At 40.4% G+C, this 15,213-nt stretch overlaps 1 protein-coding gene across 3 annotated transcripts in view; it reads left to right on the top strand.

Annotated features, from left to right (window-relative positions):
- The window catches only part of AMPH (amphiphysin), a 192,023-nt gene that overhangs the window by 138,739 nt on the left and 38,071 nt on the right, over positions 1 to 15,213 (top strand). For all 3 annotated transcript variants that reach the window (XM_060157340.1, XM_060157341.1, XM_060157339.1), the window contains exons 12-13: positions 9,547 to 9,663; positions 13,557 to 13,580. In XM_060157340.1, coding sequence (XP_060013323.1) covers positions 9,547 to 9,663; positions 13,557 to 13,580 — 141 coding nt within the window. The remainder of the gene's footprint in view (positions 1 to 9,546; positions 9,664 to 13,556; positions 13,581 to 15,213) is intronic.

Raw genomic sequence — 15,213 nt, 5'->3', positions numbered from 1 at the left:
TGTGCGTGCGTGCGTGCGTGCGTGCGTGCACGCACCGCATTATTCTTTCAAAACAGCATTTTCCATCTAGTCCCGTGAGATGCTGTGAAAAGCGCATCTTTGATCATAGAAGGGTGGGGGCTGCATCTCCTTTTGCATTTTTCATAGTCCCTTTCAGCATGTATGGGGCTCTGAGGACTTCTGCAACAAAATCTCTGTGTACTCTCTTTAAATAAGAGCTTCTCAAATAATCTCCCATTCCCCTCAAAATACTCTATTCTTAGGAAAATGGATTTTTGGTAAACATTTTTAAAAAGTATTACATCCCTGGAAACCAAATATATGGGAAATAAATAAGATTTTTACCAGAGATCAAGACCAAAAAAAAAAATCATGTGTATAAATACACATAGATATATGTGTACATGCAAGGTTGTCTCCTTTTTTCTTCAGAAAATGTCCTGGAGTGTTTTCTATGCTGACTTGGTTACTTAACTTTAATTCAGATATTCACCGTCCCCTCCCACCAGGCCTTTCCTTAGGGATTGTGGTCCTGGGCAAATACTTTTTTTGGCGCAGGGGCTCTCCATATAAGCAGTCTGAGTCACTTGATGTGAACGATGCCAGCAGCATCCTGGTGGCCAGTCTCACGGGACCCCGTAAGTGAAATGCCGGCCAGTGGGACAGGTCTGCTTGTCAGCCAGCCTCTTCGCAGCAGGCCTGGCCACCAAGTTCCAGGGCACCCTGGTGATGTATGAGCCCCAGACTCCTGGGGTATGAGACGGACCCTCCCCGTGGAGTTAGGGTGGGAGAATACTCCAAAGTGGAAAGATGGGGGCCGGGCCCATGCAGCTCCTGGTCCAGGGGTGTCCTGCTTGGATGGCACTGCTAGTGGTAGCAGGTTCCCACAACCAGAGGGTGATCTAAAAAATTCCAAGAAAGGTGCTCAAAAGCGTGGGGACCCCTTGAGAGGCAGGGCTAGGGGCAGGGTCCCTTCTTGCCTATCTTCCTGTCAAATAGCAGTGAGGAAGAAAAGATGGCTTGTTTTTGGATTTCTTTTTCATAGCAGATACCCCAACTATTTGGTCTAAATCTTTTCCCGACAATGACGTCACATATTTTCTCTCTTTGATATAGCTTTCTTGTTTACGAATCCAAAGGGATTATCTTCTGAACAGCCCAGCTTGTTTCTCGAAGCCCTCCTGTCACCCTGATGTGCGGGAAGGCAAGACATCAGCACAGCCTTTAAATCGTGTGACCGTCGGGATCACATCAACACTATTTACTTTGCTACTCGTAGATCTCCGTTCTCCAGCCTAAAGCTGCATCTTACGTTTTAAGTTCGTGAAATCAACCTCTTTTTCCTAGCCAATCAAACTGAAATAGATTTTTCAACTTGCAAAACACGTTCACGAGACAGCCCTTTTTCATCTCCTCAATCCTGATGGGGCCAGACTGCGATTATTTACATGCGCGTCACTGGCTTCCTGGGTGTCTGTAACCTGCTTTTAAATACCGCCCTGGCTTTTCTTTTCAATGTAGCATATTTCTGGACCAGCTGCTTCTACTTTCAGTTGATATTTTTTTCAAAGTAAACATGTTAACATTCTTTGAAGACAGAAAGAATTAATAAGATGAAAATCGGAAAGAGGAAAAAATAGTACTTTTCAAGCCCAGAGTCAGTCAGTATGGGTTGAAATTTATTTCTTTACATATGGATATACAATAGTTGAAAAGTCTAGCATTATTCTCCTTAATTGCCTTTGTACCTTTGTGGAAAATTAGTTGTCCATATGTGTATAGTTCTATATCTGGACTGGTTTTCCATTGATCTTTTTGCTTAGGTTTATGCCAGTACCACACTATCTTGATGACTGTCCCTTTATACTGTCTTGAAACTAGATAGGGTTAGTCCTTCAACTTTGTTATTCTTTTTCAGAGTTGTTTCCGCTAGTCTAGGTTCTTTGAGTTTCCATATGAATTTTAGAATCAATTTGTAAGTTTCTACAAACTTTTGGGACATTGTATTAGATTTCTAGGGCTGTCGTAATAAAGCACCACAAATAGCGTGGCTTAAAGTAACAGGCGTTTATTCTCTCACAGTTCTGCAGTTAGAGGTCCAAGATCAAGGTGTCAGCAGGGCCGTGTTCCCTCTGAAAGGCTCTGGGGGAGGATTGTTTCTTGCACCTCTAATTTCTGTTGGTTGCTGGCAATCCTTGGTGTTCATTGGTGTGTAGACCCATCATTCCACTCTCTGCCTCTGTCATCACACTGCATTTTCCCTGTGTGTCTGTGTGCTCTGTATCTTCACATGGCATTGTCTTTGTGTCTTTATATCCAGAATTCCCTTTTCTTATAAGGACACCAGCTATTGCATTAAGGCCCATCCTAATCCAATACGATCTCATGTTATTTTTATTACATCTGCAAAGAACCTATTACCAAATAAGGTCACATTCAAAGGTTTCTGATGGACGTGAATTTTACAGGGGACTGGGTGGGCACAGTATTCAACCCAATACAGATGATTGGAATTGCATTGATTCTGTAGATCAATTTGGGGAACATTAACATCTTAATAATATTGAGTTGTCTGACCCATAAACACAGTATATCTCTCCCTTTATTAAGATCTTTAACTTATCTTTGCTTTGTTTTGTAGTATTCAGTATACAAGCATTTCACATCTTTTGTTGGGTGGTTTACCCCTAAGTATTTCGTATTTTTAGTGTGACTGTAAATCATATTTAAAAAATTTCAGTTTCTGGGTTTTTATACTGTTATATGTAAATATAACTGATTTTTGTATATTGATGCTGTATCCTGCAGCCTTGTTAAACTCAATATTAGTTCCTTAGCTTTTTTGCAGATTTCACTGGATTTTCTATATAGGTGATTGTATCTTATGTGAATAAAGATAGTAGTATTTCTTCCTTTCTAAATCGGATGCCCTTTATTTCTTTTTCCTGCCTTATTTCACTGTCTAGTACTGCTAGTATAATGTCAAAAAGAAGTGGTGAAGAAGTTGTCCTTGCCTTGATCTTAGGGGAAAAGCGTCCAGTCTTTTGTTATTAAGCATGATGATAGCTGTAGGTTTTTGTAGATACCCTTTATCAGGCTGAGGAAGTTGACTTTTTTACCTACCTTGTTCAGAGTTTTGGACAGGACTGGAGGTGGATTTTTTCAAATACTTTCTCTACACTATTAAGATGATCATATGAGTTTTCTTTTTTAATTTGTTAATATGATGAATTATATTCATTGGTTTTCACGTGGTAAATCAATCATGCATTCCTCAGGTAAATTCCATTTGGTCATGATGAATTATACTTGTATACATATTTTTATTCAATTTGCCAAAACTTTTTCTAGAGTTTTTCTGTCTATATTCATGAGGTTTATTAGTCCGCAGGGTGTTTTTTTTAAAACAACATCTTTGTCTGGTTTTAGTACCAGGGTAATGCTTGCCTCATAGAATGACTTGGGAAGTACTCCCTCATCTTCAATTTTCTAGGAAAGATTATATGGGACTGGTATTTTTTCTTCCGTAAATATGTGGTTGAATTCACCAGAGAAGCCATCTGGGCCTGAAGGGTTGTTATTACTATTATTATTATTATTAATGGACAAATGTCTTAAACTACAAATGTAATTCCTTTAATCGATATAGAGCAATTCAAGTCATTTCTTCTTGAGTAAGCCTTGGGAGTTTGTGTTTCTTAAGAAATTTGTCTGTTTCTTCTAAGTTGTCAAATGTATTGGAATAAAGTGGTTCATAATATTTCCTTAATATTCTTCCTAATGTCTGTGGCTCTGCCCCCACTCTCATTTCTTTTTCTTTTTTAAAAATTTATTTATTTATTTTTGGCTGCCTTGGGTCTTGGTTGCTGCGTGTGGGCTTTCTCTAGTTGTGGTGAGCGGGGGCTACTCTGCTGTAGGCGCACAGGCTTCAGTGATTGTGGCTCGCAGGCTCTAGAGTGTAGGCTCAGTAGTTGTGGCGCACAGGCTTAGTTGCTCCACGGCATGTGGGATCTTCCTGGACCAGGGCTCCAGCCCATGTCCTGTGCATTGGCAGGCAGATTCTTAACCACTATGCCACCAGGGAAGCCCCGTCATTTCTGATATTGATAATTTGTGCACTTTCTCTATCTTCTTTTTACCCTTGATCAGTCTGGCTAGAGAATTTTATTAGTCTTCTCAAAGATTAAAACTATCTTTTTGACTTTGTTGCTATTCATATTTTCTCTCTCTTTCTTGTCTTCTATTTCATTAATTTCCATTTTGATCTGTATAATTTTCCCCATTTTTATTTAGGGTTTTATTTGCTGTGTGTATTTTTTTCACCCAAGTAGAGGCTGAGGTTTACTAATTTGAGACCTTTCTTCTTTTCTTAAATAGGGGTTTAGTGCTATAAATTTCCCCCCAAGTACTGCTTTAGTAGCAGCTCACAAATTTTGTTGTGCTGTTTTTATTTTTGTTCAGTTCAAAGTATTTTCTAATTTCCACTATGATTTCTTCAACTCATCAGGTTATTAATAAAGTGTTAATTTTGTCCAAATATTGGAGGATTTTCCAGAGAGAATTATGTTACTGATTTCTAACTTAATTCCAATGAACTCAGAGAACATACTTTATATGACTTGAACATTTTTAAGTATATTGAGACCTGTTTTATGCCTCTGGAATATTGTCTACCATGTTCCATGTTTCATGTGTACACAGAAAGAAAATGTACTCTGTTATTGTGTGGAACGCTAAGTGTGAATTAGGTCATATTGGGTCATAGTGTTACCTATGTCTTCTGTAACCTTGTTTATTTTCTCTCTACTTGTTCTACTATTAAAAATTAACTATTGAAATTTCTTCTACAAAATTATGCATTTTTCTCTTTCATTTTGCTGCTTTCTTGGTTCTTGCTTCCTGTATTTTGAAGCTCTATAATTGAATGTACAAATGTTTGGGAATTGACTCCTTTTTATATCGGGAAATTACCTTCTTTATCCCTGATAATACTTTTTGATATGAAATATACTTTGTTTGATGTTAATATAACTATTCTAGCTTTCTTTTTGTTAAGTTGGCATCCTATATCTTTTTCCATCCTTTTACTTTTAACTGTTTGTGTCTCTATATTTAAAGTTAGTTTCTTGTAGGCAGTATCTAGTTGAGTCTTGCTCTTTTTAAATTCAACCTGACAATCTCTGCCTTTCATTATATTATATAGACCATTTTCATTCAAGGTGATTATCATATGGTGAAGTCTAAATCTAGCACCTTGATTTTTTTTTTCTATTATCCCATCTGTTTTAACCCTTCCACCTCATTTTTCTTCTGGATTAATCCATCATTTTTATTATTCTCCTTTATTTCTTTTGTTTATTAGCTTTAACTTATTATTTTGTTACTTTAGTGGTTGCTTTAGGGCTTAAATAACTTATCACAGTCTACCTCCAAACAGCAGTATACCGTTTCAGGTATCGTGTAAAAACCTCACAATAGTATACTTACATTTCTTCCCTTCTGGTTTTTGTGCTATTTTGTCATGGAGTTTACTTTTTAATGTGAAGTAACTTCACATTACTTTATTATTTTTTTAAGCAATCAATTAGCTTTTAAGGAGATTTAATGATGACTCAAGTCATATGTTCTTACCTATGTAGTTACCATTTCTGATGCTTTTCACTCCTTTTTGTGGATCCATCTTTCCATGTGATAGCATTTCTTCTGCCTGAAAACTGTTCTTTCACATTAGTTCTAGGGCAGATCTGATGGTGATAAATTCTCTCTGTTTTTGTATGTCTGAAAAAACTCTCCATCTCATTTTTGTGTTTTAAAAATAGTTTCAAGAGGCACAGAATTCTAGGTTGGCAGTTTCTTCCTCTCGGTACTTCAAAGATACTGATTCTCTGTCTTTTTGCTTGCATTATTTCTGGTGGTAAATCTGCTGTTATTCTTATGTCATTCCTTGTAAGTGACATGTCTTTTTTTGCCTGGCCACTTTTAAGAATTTCTTTTTAATGCTAGTGTCGAGAAATTAGTTACGATGGGCCCAGGTGTGCTCCATGTGTCTCCCATCCTCTTTGGCCAGTGGCTGCACAAAGCTTGTACTCTTCATGGTGAATGGCAGGAATCCAAAGAAAACAAGTCAACCATGCAAGCACATTTCAAGCCTTTGCTTGCATTATGTTCAGTGACATCCCTTGGCCAAAGCATGACGCATGGTCACCCCCAAGTCAAGGCATAAGGAAGTGAACTCCATCTGTCATGAGGCCAGGGCAGGGCTAGGCATAAGGATTATGCTCAATTGTACACTATATTGGAGAAAGTCCGGTACCTTAATTGTAAACTTAAGATGTCCTTAGCAGAAGACACTTCATGAAATACAGCATAGAAGGTTATTATAATTGGTAGTTATTTCCCATTGGATATTTCTCCTCAGTGTGGTTTCACATCTAGTCTCCTTTCTTAGGTACACATCCCAGGTCATCTCTTCTAGACTTTGGATGGTAAAACAGTAGTTGGGATCAAGCTCCCAAAAAGCTCAAGAATGTTGGGACCGCATCAGATCTACTCCAGTGGTGATGCAGGTGTGAGGAATGAGAAAAGATTCGTTTTCTTTTGTTATGTTAAGGGAAATTACATGTCACTATGTTTAGACATGGAATGACAGCATTGTGAGTACCTCCGTGCCCTTTTATAAAGGAATACTGCATGAACAGGCAACCCTTTTTTGCTCTTTTTGTAGCTCTATTAAATTACTCTTTGATTATGAGTGCCTTAAGGGATAACTGTCAAGTTTAAGAGAGAAAAACCAAATAGAGATTGAGCCTGAAGAAGCCAGTTACACATTTTGAAGGCAGGCAGACTGGTATGACGGATATTTGATGACAGTAATTTTACACAGACATCATTACTAAGAGTAGTAACAATATGGCTTCCATTTCCATTTTGAGTGTCTCTAATATATTATATTCAGTGCATTTCTTGTCTTTATTACTCATGGTAGTCTTACTAGGTATTATTATTCTCATTTTATGCGTGAAGAAATGGGGGCTCCAAGAAGCTGAATTAACTGCCCAGTGAGAGACAGCAAGCAAGTGGCAAAATTGGGGTGCAAACCCAGATTTATTTCAATCAAAGTCAAAGCATAATTGACTAATTTTTTTAATCCTTGATCTCTAAATTCCCATTTGAGCTTCCTTAAGGGGATCTGTTTGGCTCCTAAGGGACCAATGGACATGTTTGTGTGGCCTCAATTTTTCTGGAGAACAAGAAGAATGTCAAGAATTCCTTTGCACGTCTCAGGGGTCCCTAAGATGTGGGACGGGGTCTCTGCAGCAGCCTGGAATAGCATTGGAGTCACAGGACGGTAGATGACCTGGTTCAGCCCATTCTCTTCATCTCCAAATGGGAAAATGATGCCTCTTGAAATGATCTACCTCTTGATTTTTTTTTTTAAGGATTCGCAGCACAGGTTAAATGCAGTTTGGGGAATACAGTAAAGTAATTCTTTAAAGACAACAAAGTGCATTCCTGTGAGTTGGTGTTCATATGTGTCAAGTTGTTAGAGCAGTGTGCATCCTAAATGTAATTTAAGTGTTTGCAAAATCTTAAAAATATAACTTGTACCAGTATACAAGTTGATGAAAAACAAAACTCATGCAGATTTTGAATAGGGGCTGAGGGAATCTGTTGACAGTTTTGTGATTGTAATTGTTAAAGAAAGAGGGATCTCAGAAAAGCATTATCCTTGTCAAATTTAAAAGTATATGTGAGGAATAATTGTGCTGCAAAATAGATAATTCAAGACTAACAGCAGGATATATAAGCAGATTTCCTCCTACAAGGAGTGTGGATATACTAAAAAAAATGTATTATCTGTTCTGCCCCCAGGCTTTTCATACCTTTCTGAATTTTTAAGTTTTATGTCTATGATCAACATTAATTAAAATAACTCCTGTTCTTTAAATTTTTTCTCTAAACATCTCTATTTTTATATAATACTTTATCCATTGTGCCCTTTCAATTTCTAGGCAACAGATGGTCAGAATTGAAGCTTATATCAAATACCAAACGTATGTAACTCGAATTGTGTGAAAACTGACCCCAATTCTCTCCACTGTGGTACAGTTTATGAGGGCTTATTTCAGCTATGACCTTTATTGTGTAACCTGAGTCTGGGTTAGACCAACCTCAAGGCCATGCTATGTCATGATCTCACAGTAAATGTGCGTTGCTGGTATAGTGGTAAGCATAGCTGCCTTCCACAGTAAATGAATTAAAGTTAGTGCTCAGTATTATAATTTTTTTTCTGCGGTACGCAGGCCTCTCACTGTTGCAGCCTCTCCCGTTGCGGAGCACAGGCTCCGGACGCGCAGGCTCAGCGGCCATGGCTCACGGGCCCAGCCGCTCCGCGGCATGTGGGATCTTCCCGGACCGGGGCGCAAACCTGCGTCCCCTGCATCGGCAGGCGGACTCCCAACCACTGCACCACCAAGGAAGCCCTATAATTATTTTTGCTATTGCTATAACAGTACTTTCATTCTCTATTTGGTTTTCTTTCTAATCTAAAAATGTTCTTGGGGTAGGAGCTCATGTTGCATTGAAAACTGGGGGACGTGTTTTTCTCTCTTTCGCTCCCTCATAAACACAGTTGGGACAAACAGCATTATGGATGAAGAGTGGATCACATGATAACTGAAACCAGGGGTGGGGCACCTCTGAGGGGAAGAGGCAGGTGGGGTGAGATCACAGTAGACAACAATACCTGCCTTTTTTTTTTTTAATAAATTTACTTATTTATTTATTTATTGGCTGCGTTGGGTCTTCGTTGCTGCACGTGGGCTTTCTCTAGTTGCGGCCAGCGGGGGCTACTCTTCGTTGCGGTGCACAAGCTTCTCATTGCGGTGGCTTGTCTTGTTGCGGAGCACGGGCTCTAGGCACACGGGCTTCAGTCGTTGTGGCTCGCAGGCTCTAGAGCACAGGCTCAGTAGTTGTGGCTCACAGGCTTAGTTGCTCTGCGGCATGTGGCGTCGTCCCGGACCAGGGCTCGAACCTGTGTCCCTTGCATTGGCAGGCGGATTCTAAACCATTGTGCCACCAGGGAAGTCCCCCTTACTTTTTAAATCTTAGCTTCCTAGGGGGCATCACAGCAGTGGGTAACTGTAACGGGTCCAAGCCTTAGCCCATCTTATCTACTTGTTCCTCTGTAAATCTTGGCCTGAGTTTTCTGAGCTGGCAGAGAAGGAGATTCCTTGGATCTTGGTGGCTTTAGGATACATTTCTCAGACATTCTCTTTGTTGCCTGGACTTGGAGCTGAACAAAGGATAAGAACCGGAGCCTGGGCCATGTACCTGAGCATCTCAGGTGGTACTTGGCTGGAGGTGGTTATTTCGCCTCTCATCCTACATAAGTAGTGACTCTGGGAGCCCATGGATGAGCCAGCTAAGTGGTAAATTATCAAAGCGTGCTTTGGGGTATCAGCTGAAATTGGAGGGTTATACATGGAATAGGTCATGAAGTCTGATCAGATTCAAGCTTGTGTATGTTTTGTTTTGTTTTAACAGAATGAAGTCCCTGAGGTGAAGAAAGAGGAGACCTTGTTGGATCTGGACTTTGACCCTTTCAAGCCCGACATGCCCTCTGCGGGTTCTGCTGGAGTAACCCACTCACCGATGTCGCAGGTACCAAGTGGATTTTTGGATGTTTGGGACTGATATTTCATAAACTTTAACAAGCTCAGTAAGGCATTCCGCTGACCCCTCTCCCTTTCACGTGACTGTTGACTTTTCTTTTCAGTTGACGAATATTTCCTAATGGGAAGGAAGGGTAGAAAGAGGACTTGATCACTGTCAATTATTCTCAACCTCCCCTACCATTAGCTTTCTCTACCCGCAGAGCTGGGATAACATACATTCCAGTTTGCCAGGAATCATCCGTCTCAGAATGGTAATCCACAGAACCACATTTGTACTCGGAAGTGTCTGGGGTTGGATGATACATTTTATGGCTTCCCAAAATAAGACTGTTTCTTTGGGCTTGGGGTTTAATCTTCTTACTGTTTTCTCTACTTTCCTTCCTCATACTTTGCAAATTAAGGCATGTTTCAAATCACCATGAGATTTTGCCCCAAAAGGAATTTGTTTTCAGTATTGATAGTTCTGAACTTGACGATGGTGATGATGGCCTGTGTGTTCTTGATCATGGCTTGATGCAGAGCTGGCCTTGCTTATCCAAGCTTACCCCTGCTCACGACTTCCTCCCCCTCAGCATTTTCCCCATTTCAGTAGTTATTATGATCTCATTGTCTATCAGAGGGATACTGGTGGTGGATGCTGTCATGACCTGTGGGTGATTCCTCTGGAATATAGCTACTTCACAGTTGTCTCTGCTCACGGAAGGAAGTTAACTCAGAATTTTTGCTACCCGGAAATTGTTTATGTCAGTAGTTTTGATGTGGTCGGGGCCTCACATTTGAGTTTGGGAAAAATCCAAGGATGCTACAATGTACTTCAAATTAGTGAATCACGGTGTATTGCAAAACTCAGCTTAGGAAGTGAGACCCAGCTCAACTTCCTGGTCGTGAAGCCTTCTTGATACAGTAAACCTGGGGCACAGACAGCTCACTGTGACCCTCACTAAATAAAACTCCTCTTTAATCCATATTTTGTTCCAGAATGTGATTGGATTTCTGCGGGCCTCCAGGTTGTGATATTGGAATAAAATAAAAATAAAAATCTGAGACATCAACAAAGCAGGCAATTAAGTAGGTTAGACACTGGTCGGAAAGGTACTTTGCAAAGAAAAATAAAAATGGGTCTCTTAGATGAACGTTTCAGGAAGTTCTATTAATTCCCTTTTAAGATATTCGTGATGTGCCTTAGAATATTAAGGGCTCCAAGAAGTCCTACAATTTAAAAAAACTGTTTAGATTTGTTTAACTTAGGGTTTCCCAAATTTGTTTGACCCCAGAAATCTGTTTTAATGAAACGGTCTTAACATTCATGGGAATGGCCTCTAAAACTCACTTTGGAAAATGCTGATGTAGTCATTGTCAGCAAGTTTGACGATTCTATCCTGGTGGCCAAGCAAAGCAGAAAATGAATGTACGTACCATTCAGAACAGCTCCTTTCCAGAGCTTTCCCATTGTATAGAAAGCCAGCAGAATTCAAGGGACTTCTTCTGCCTTCCCCTCCAACATTTATTACTTCAGTGGCAGGAAGAAAGTTTCTACAGTGGCTGCTGTGATGATCAGGGGGTGAGATACCACAGCATTTCTATCTGCAAGTCTGACTCAGGAGAGAAACCTCTTCTCTATCAACTCATGATTAAAAGAAGCCATGAATCATGGAAATTAAGGCTAAGAGATTCTTTCAGAATTCAACAAACAAACAAAAAATAACCTTGGTGATATCTTCAAAGGTCTCAGTTTCTGGAGGAAATGTATTACTGCCATCAGGGCAAGCTGTGTGTGCCCCTCTATCCTTCCCTCGGGCCAGGTGATTAACTGCTCTGACTTCCCAGTGGCTGTAATTGAGTCACCTCACCGCAGAGTTGTCCTGTGATCCAGCGCTCACCACATCTCTCCTCTTTGGCTAAGAAGAAACGTGTAGGCTGAGATAACAAAAGGCACAGAGCTGTTAGAATCTGCTGCCTTCTCTCCCCTTCACTCAAAATGCTCTCCCTTCCCCATCGCCTGACCCCGTGTTTTATTTTATTTTATTTTATTTTGAGATCCAGAGTTTTGCTTTATTAGACATCTGTGAAGACAGTTTGCAGATACAGTCAGATTGTGAATTGCTGCCACGTTCTGTGAAGTTTGAGTTTATAGTGAACAAGACCCCAGTGGCTGTTATTTTAGAATATATTTCCATATTCCAAGCAGATGAGACATGTGATGTTTATGGCCAACAGCTTTCACACTAGTCATCCACTTCAGCCATTTCCCAGCATAAATATGCAGCTTAATCCCAGCTACTTCATCTCTACAATGTGGGATTCGATCTTCAACTAATAATGCATTCTGACTCCTGTTTATATAGGTGCATGCAGTTAAGCAGACCTGGACTCTAACAGCTAAACTTGATCTAAATAGCATTCTAGGGGTAGGGCAGGCTCTGTAATCCGGACTCATCTTAGCCATCTGACCCCATGTTTTAATTTGCGTTCTTGCTGCTCACAGAACACCTCACCTTGTGATGTCTGCAGTGTCCACACGAGCTAACACATCCTTTCACGATCGGAAGGAGTGATAAACACGTTTCCCGTTGCTGCCTTCCTTTGGAGAAAATACCTGTTCTGTCTGCATTACGCAAGGATGTGTAGGAGCTTCTAGGAGCTGTGATTCTTAAGGGGCTGTGAAGCAAGAAAGCATCAACCATTTGGAGAATCAGAAAATGCATATAAGGTGCAGGAGGAGTCCAAGTACCAATAACTGGCTTTCAGTGGAGCTGTTCTACACTTAGTCGTTCTACAAGTGGGTGCTAACCCAGAGACCGACCAGGCTGCCCAGAGCTGCAGGGTGGGACCATTAGAGGAGGCCTGGACCAGCTGCGGTGGGGGGAGGTTTCAGCTGGAACCATAGGGCCCATCTTCTGTGCAGAACAGAACCCAAACCAGACATCCGTAATCCCGTCTGGAAAGTGTCCTATGCTTCAGATGTGAGTACCAGGCTCTCTTAATTTTCTGTTCACATTTAGAGATTCAAAATAAGTGCGCAAACATGGATCTATTCTAGTCACAAAGACATGAGCAGAAAAGGAGGTAGTCTTAGCTGTAATTCTGAGTCACAAAAGAAATAGGAACGTGTCCCCCACTTTCCCCACACAGTGGAAGTTATTTAAACCATCTGGATTCATTCCCCAGGATCAATAAGCTTCATAATTAAAATGCCAGTAGTAAGTGTAATTCACCCATGTCTTAGGGGGCACCCTGCTAATTTGCACGATTGCCAATTAATCGAGCTGTGTGTTATCGTCTAATTCAACATACTGAAGAACTATTTTTCTGGAATTCATTTACCATTAACAGATCATCGTCTTGAATTTGGTAAGGCGGGGTGGGGAGAGGAAAGAGCATTAGCAGTGGTTAGGACCTGCATTTCCTCAAAGATGTGATAAACTCTAATTTCTGGACATCTTGTTTCCTTCATTTTAATTGTGTGTGTGTCTGTGCGTGTGTGTGTTACTGTAAACCCATTCATCACAGTTCAGATATAGTTTTCACTCACAGAGCAAAAAGCAGATTGACTAGACCTATGCTATCCAATATGGCAGCCACTAGCCACACGTGGACATTTTAAATCTAAATTAAATAGAAGAATGTAAAATTAAAATTTGGTTCTGTTCCACTTGCACATTTCAAGTGTTCAGTAGCACGTGTGACTAGTGGCTGCTGCATTGGACAGCACAGATGTGGAACATTTTCATCACCAAAGAAAGTTCTGTTGGACAGTGCCGTACGAAGCGTTCCTGAAATGTTTATGATTTTATTTCAAGAACTTTTGTCACCTCCGTGTTTTTGACATGCTGAGGATTTGTCTGTTAATGGTATTTTTGTTTCTCTGTTTGCTTTCAGACATTGCCCTGGGACCTATGGACGGTAAGAGAACTAAGAACCCTGTATTTTGGTGTATCTGGATGGCTAGACATTTGGGAACCTTGTTATATTTTATTTCATCTGTGATGGAAAGAAGACCCAGATGTTTTTTGATGACAACGTAGTCCCCTAGAACGATCATCAGCTCCCTCATGATTTCTAAGCATTTACCTGCACATGGAAACAAAGGTGAGGAAAAGAATGTCAGTGCCAGACTCCTGGGTGAGCAGGAATTCAGTGTTTTGCCTTTTATGCATCCTCCTGTGATTATCGGTGGCCAGAGGAAATTTTGTAGTGAAGGCGTGCTTATTTGTTATTGCTTATAGAATACACAAAAAGTATGGATGAGAAAATGTGAAGGACGAGCTACTCGACACAGGGAACCATTTTCTCATTATTATTTTCAATGAAGCTTATTAGTCAATGAGGATTTGAACCTCAGAGTCACACAGTCCTGGATTTGAGTCTAGACTCTAGTTCTTCCAACAATATGACTTTGAGCAACTTCTACTAAGACTCTTTAAGCCTCAGTTATTCTCATCTGTAAAATAAGGGTAATGACGCCGACCTCAGAGGGTTGTGTGAGGATTAGAGATAGTATTTGTAGAATATTTAGCCCAATGTCTAGCATGTGTCAATACAAGGTAGATATTACTGCTCATGTTATGTATTCAGCTACTCTGATGTACAAGGATGAATACTTCCAGAATTTAGACTTCAGAATAAAACACAAACAGGCTGTTGTGGTGGTGACATCTGTGCAATTAAGAAAATGACTGCACCCACATAGAGCCTCACATCCCTTGGGGTAGGGCCGTGGTCTACCCCTTTCTTAGAGAAGCCCTTGGTCACGTGGTCTTAAGAAATCAACTTGAGTTCACGTTTTCTTCTTTTTTAGTGAGACAGCAACAGGAAGGTTGGGTAGATTTAACTATTCATGAGCCTGATCTTTTGAGGCGACATTGCTACTTTCTTCCCTTAAAACAGAAAGATGACTATCCCCTTCCCTTCCACAGGAGCTTAAAGCATCGTGGAAAGCTCTCAAGAGAAGAGCTAAAAAATGTTGAACAAAAACATCTTTTCTAGGGAGCTGGTTTTACTTGGATATTCGCAAAAAGGGATACATGGATTGACATTCAGAACACTGGAAAATTCTAGCCTCAACTTTGTGTTAATTTTTTTTAAAGATTAAGAGGACAACGCTAATTTTGGTTATTCCAATATTTCATATGTTTAGTTGGAGCTATTATACACCTTACGTTCCCTAGCTGGGAAGGGTATAGAGAGGCTAAAAGTACCATCTAGAAGGAACGCTGACTAATTCAGAGGACAGACCTGCTAGGAATGGTAATGATGACAAGATTGTAAGACGGAAGCTCCCTGGGCATAGTAGCTGACATTTCTTGATCTTATCTCCTCAGTGTTATTTCTCTGTGTGCAGACAAGTCTTCTAGGTTGCGGGGAGAACAAGAGGAAAATCCTCCAGGCAGGCAGAGGGGTTAGTCTGTCGGATCATCTTCCATGCAAACACCACTTCAAAGGCAGAACCAAGGGCAGGATGAGTTTGGGAAAGATTTTATTCTGACACTGTATCAGAGCACATGATGCTGTGTGATTCTGTGGCTGCTAATGCTTG

The sequence above is a fragment of the Lagenorhynchus albirostris genome, chromosome 8 (assembly GCF_949774975.1).
Source record: "Lagenorhynchus albirostris chromosome 8, mLagAlb1.1, whole genome shotgun sequence".
NCBI lineage: Eukaryota > Metazoa > Chordata > Mammalia > Artiodactyla > Delphinidae > Lagenorhynchus > Lagenorhynchus albirostris.
Note: the sequence above shows the minus strand (reverse complement) of the source record. Positions and strands in the feature narration are given on the sequence as shown.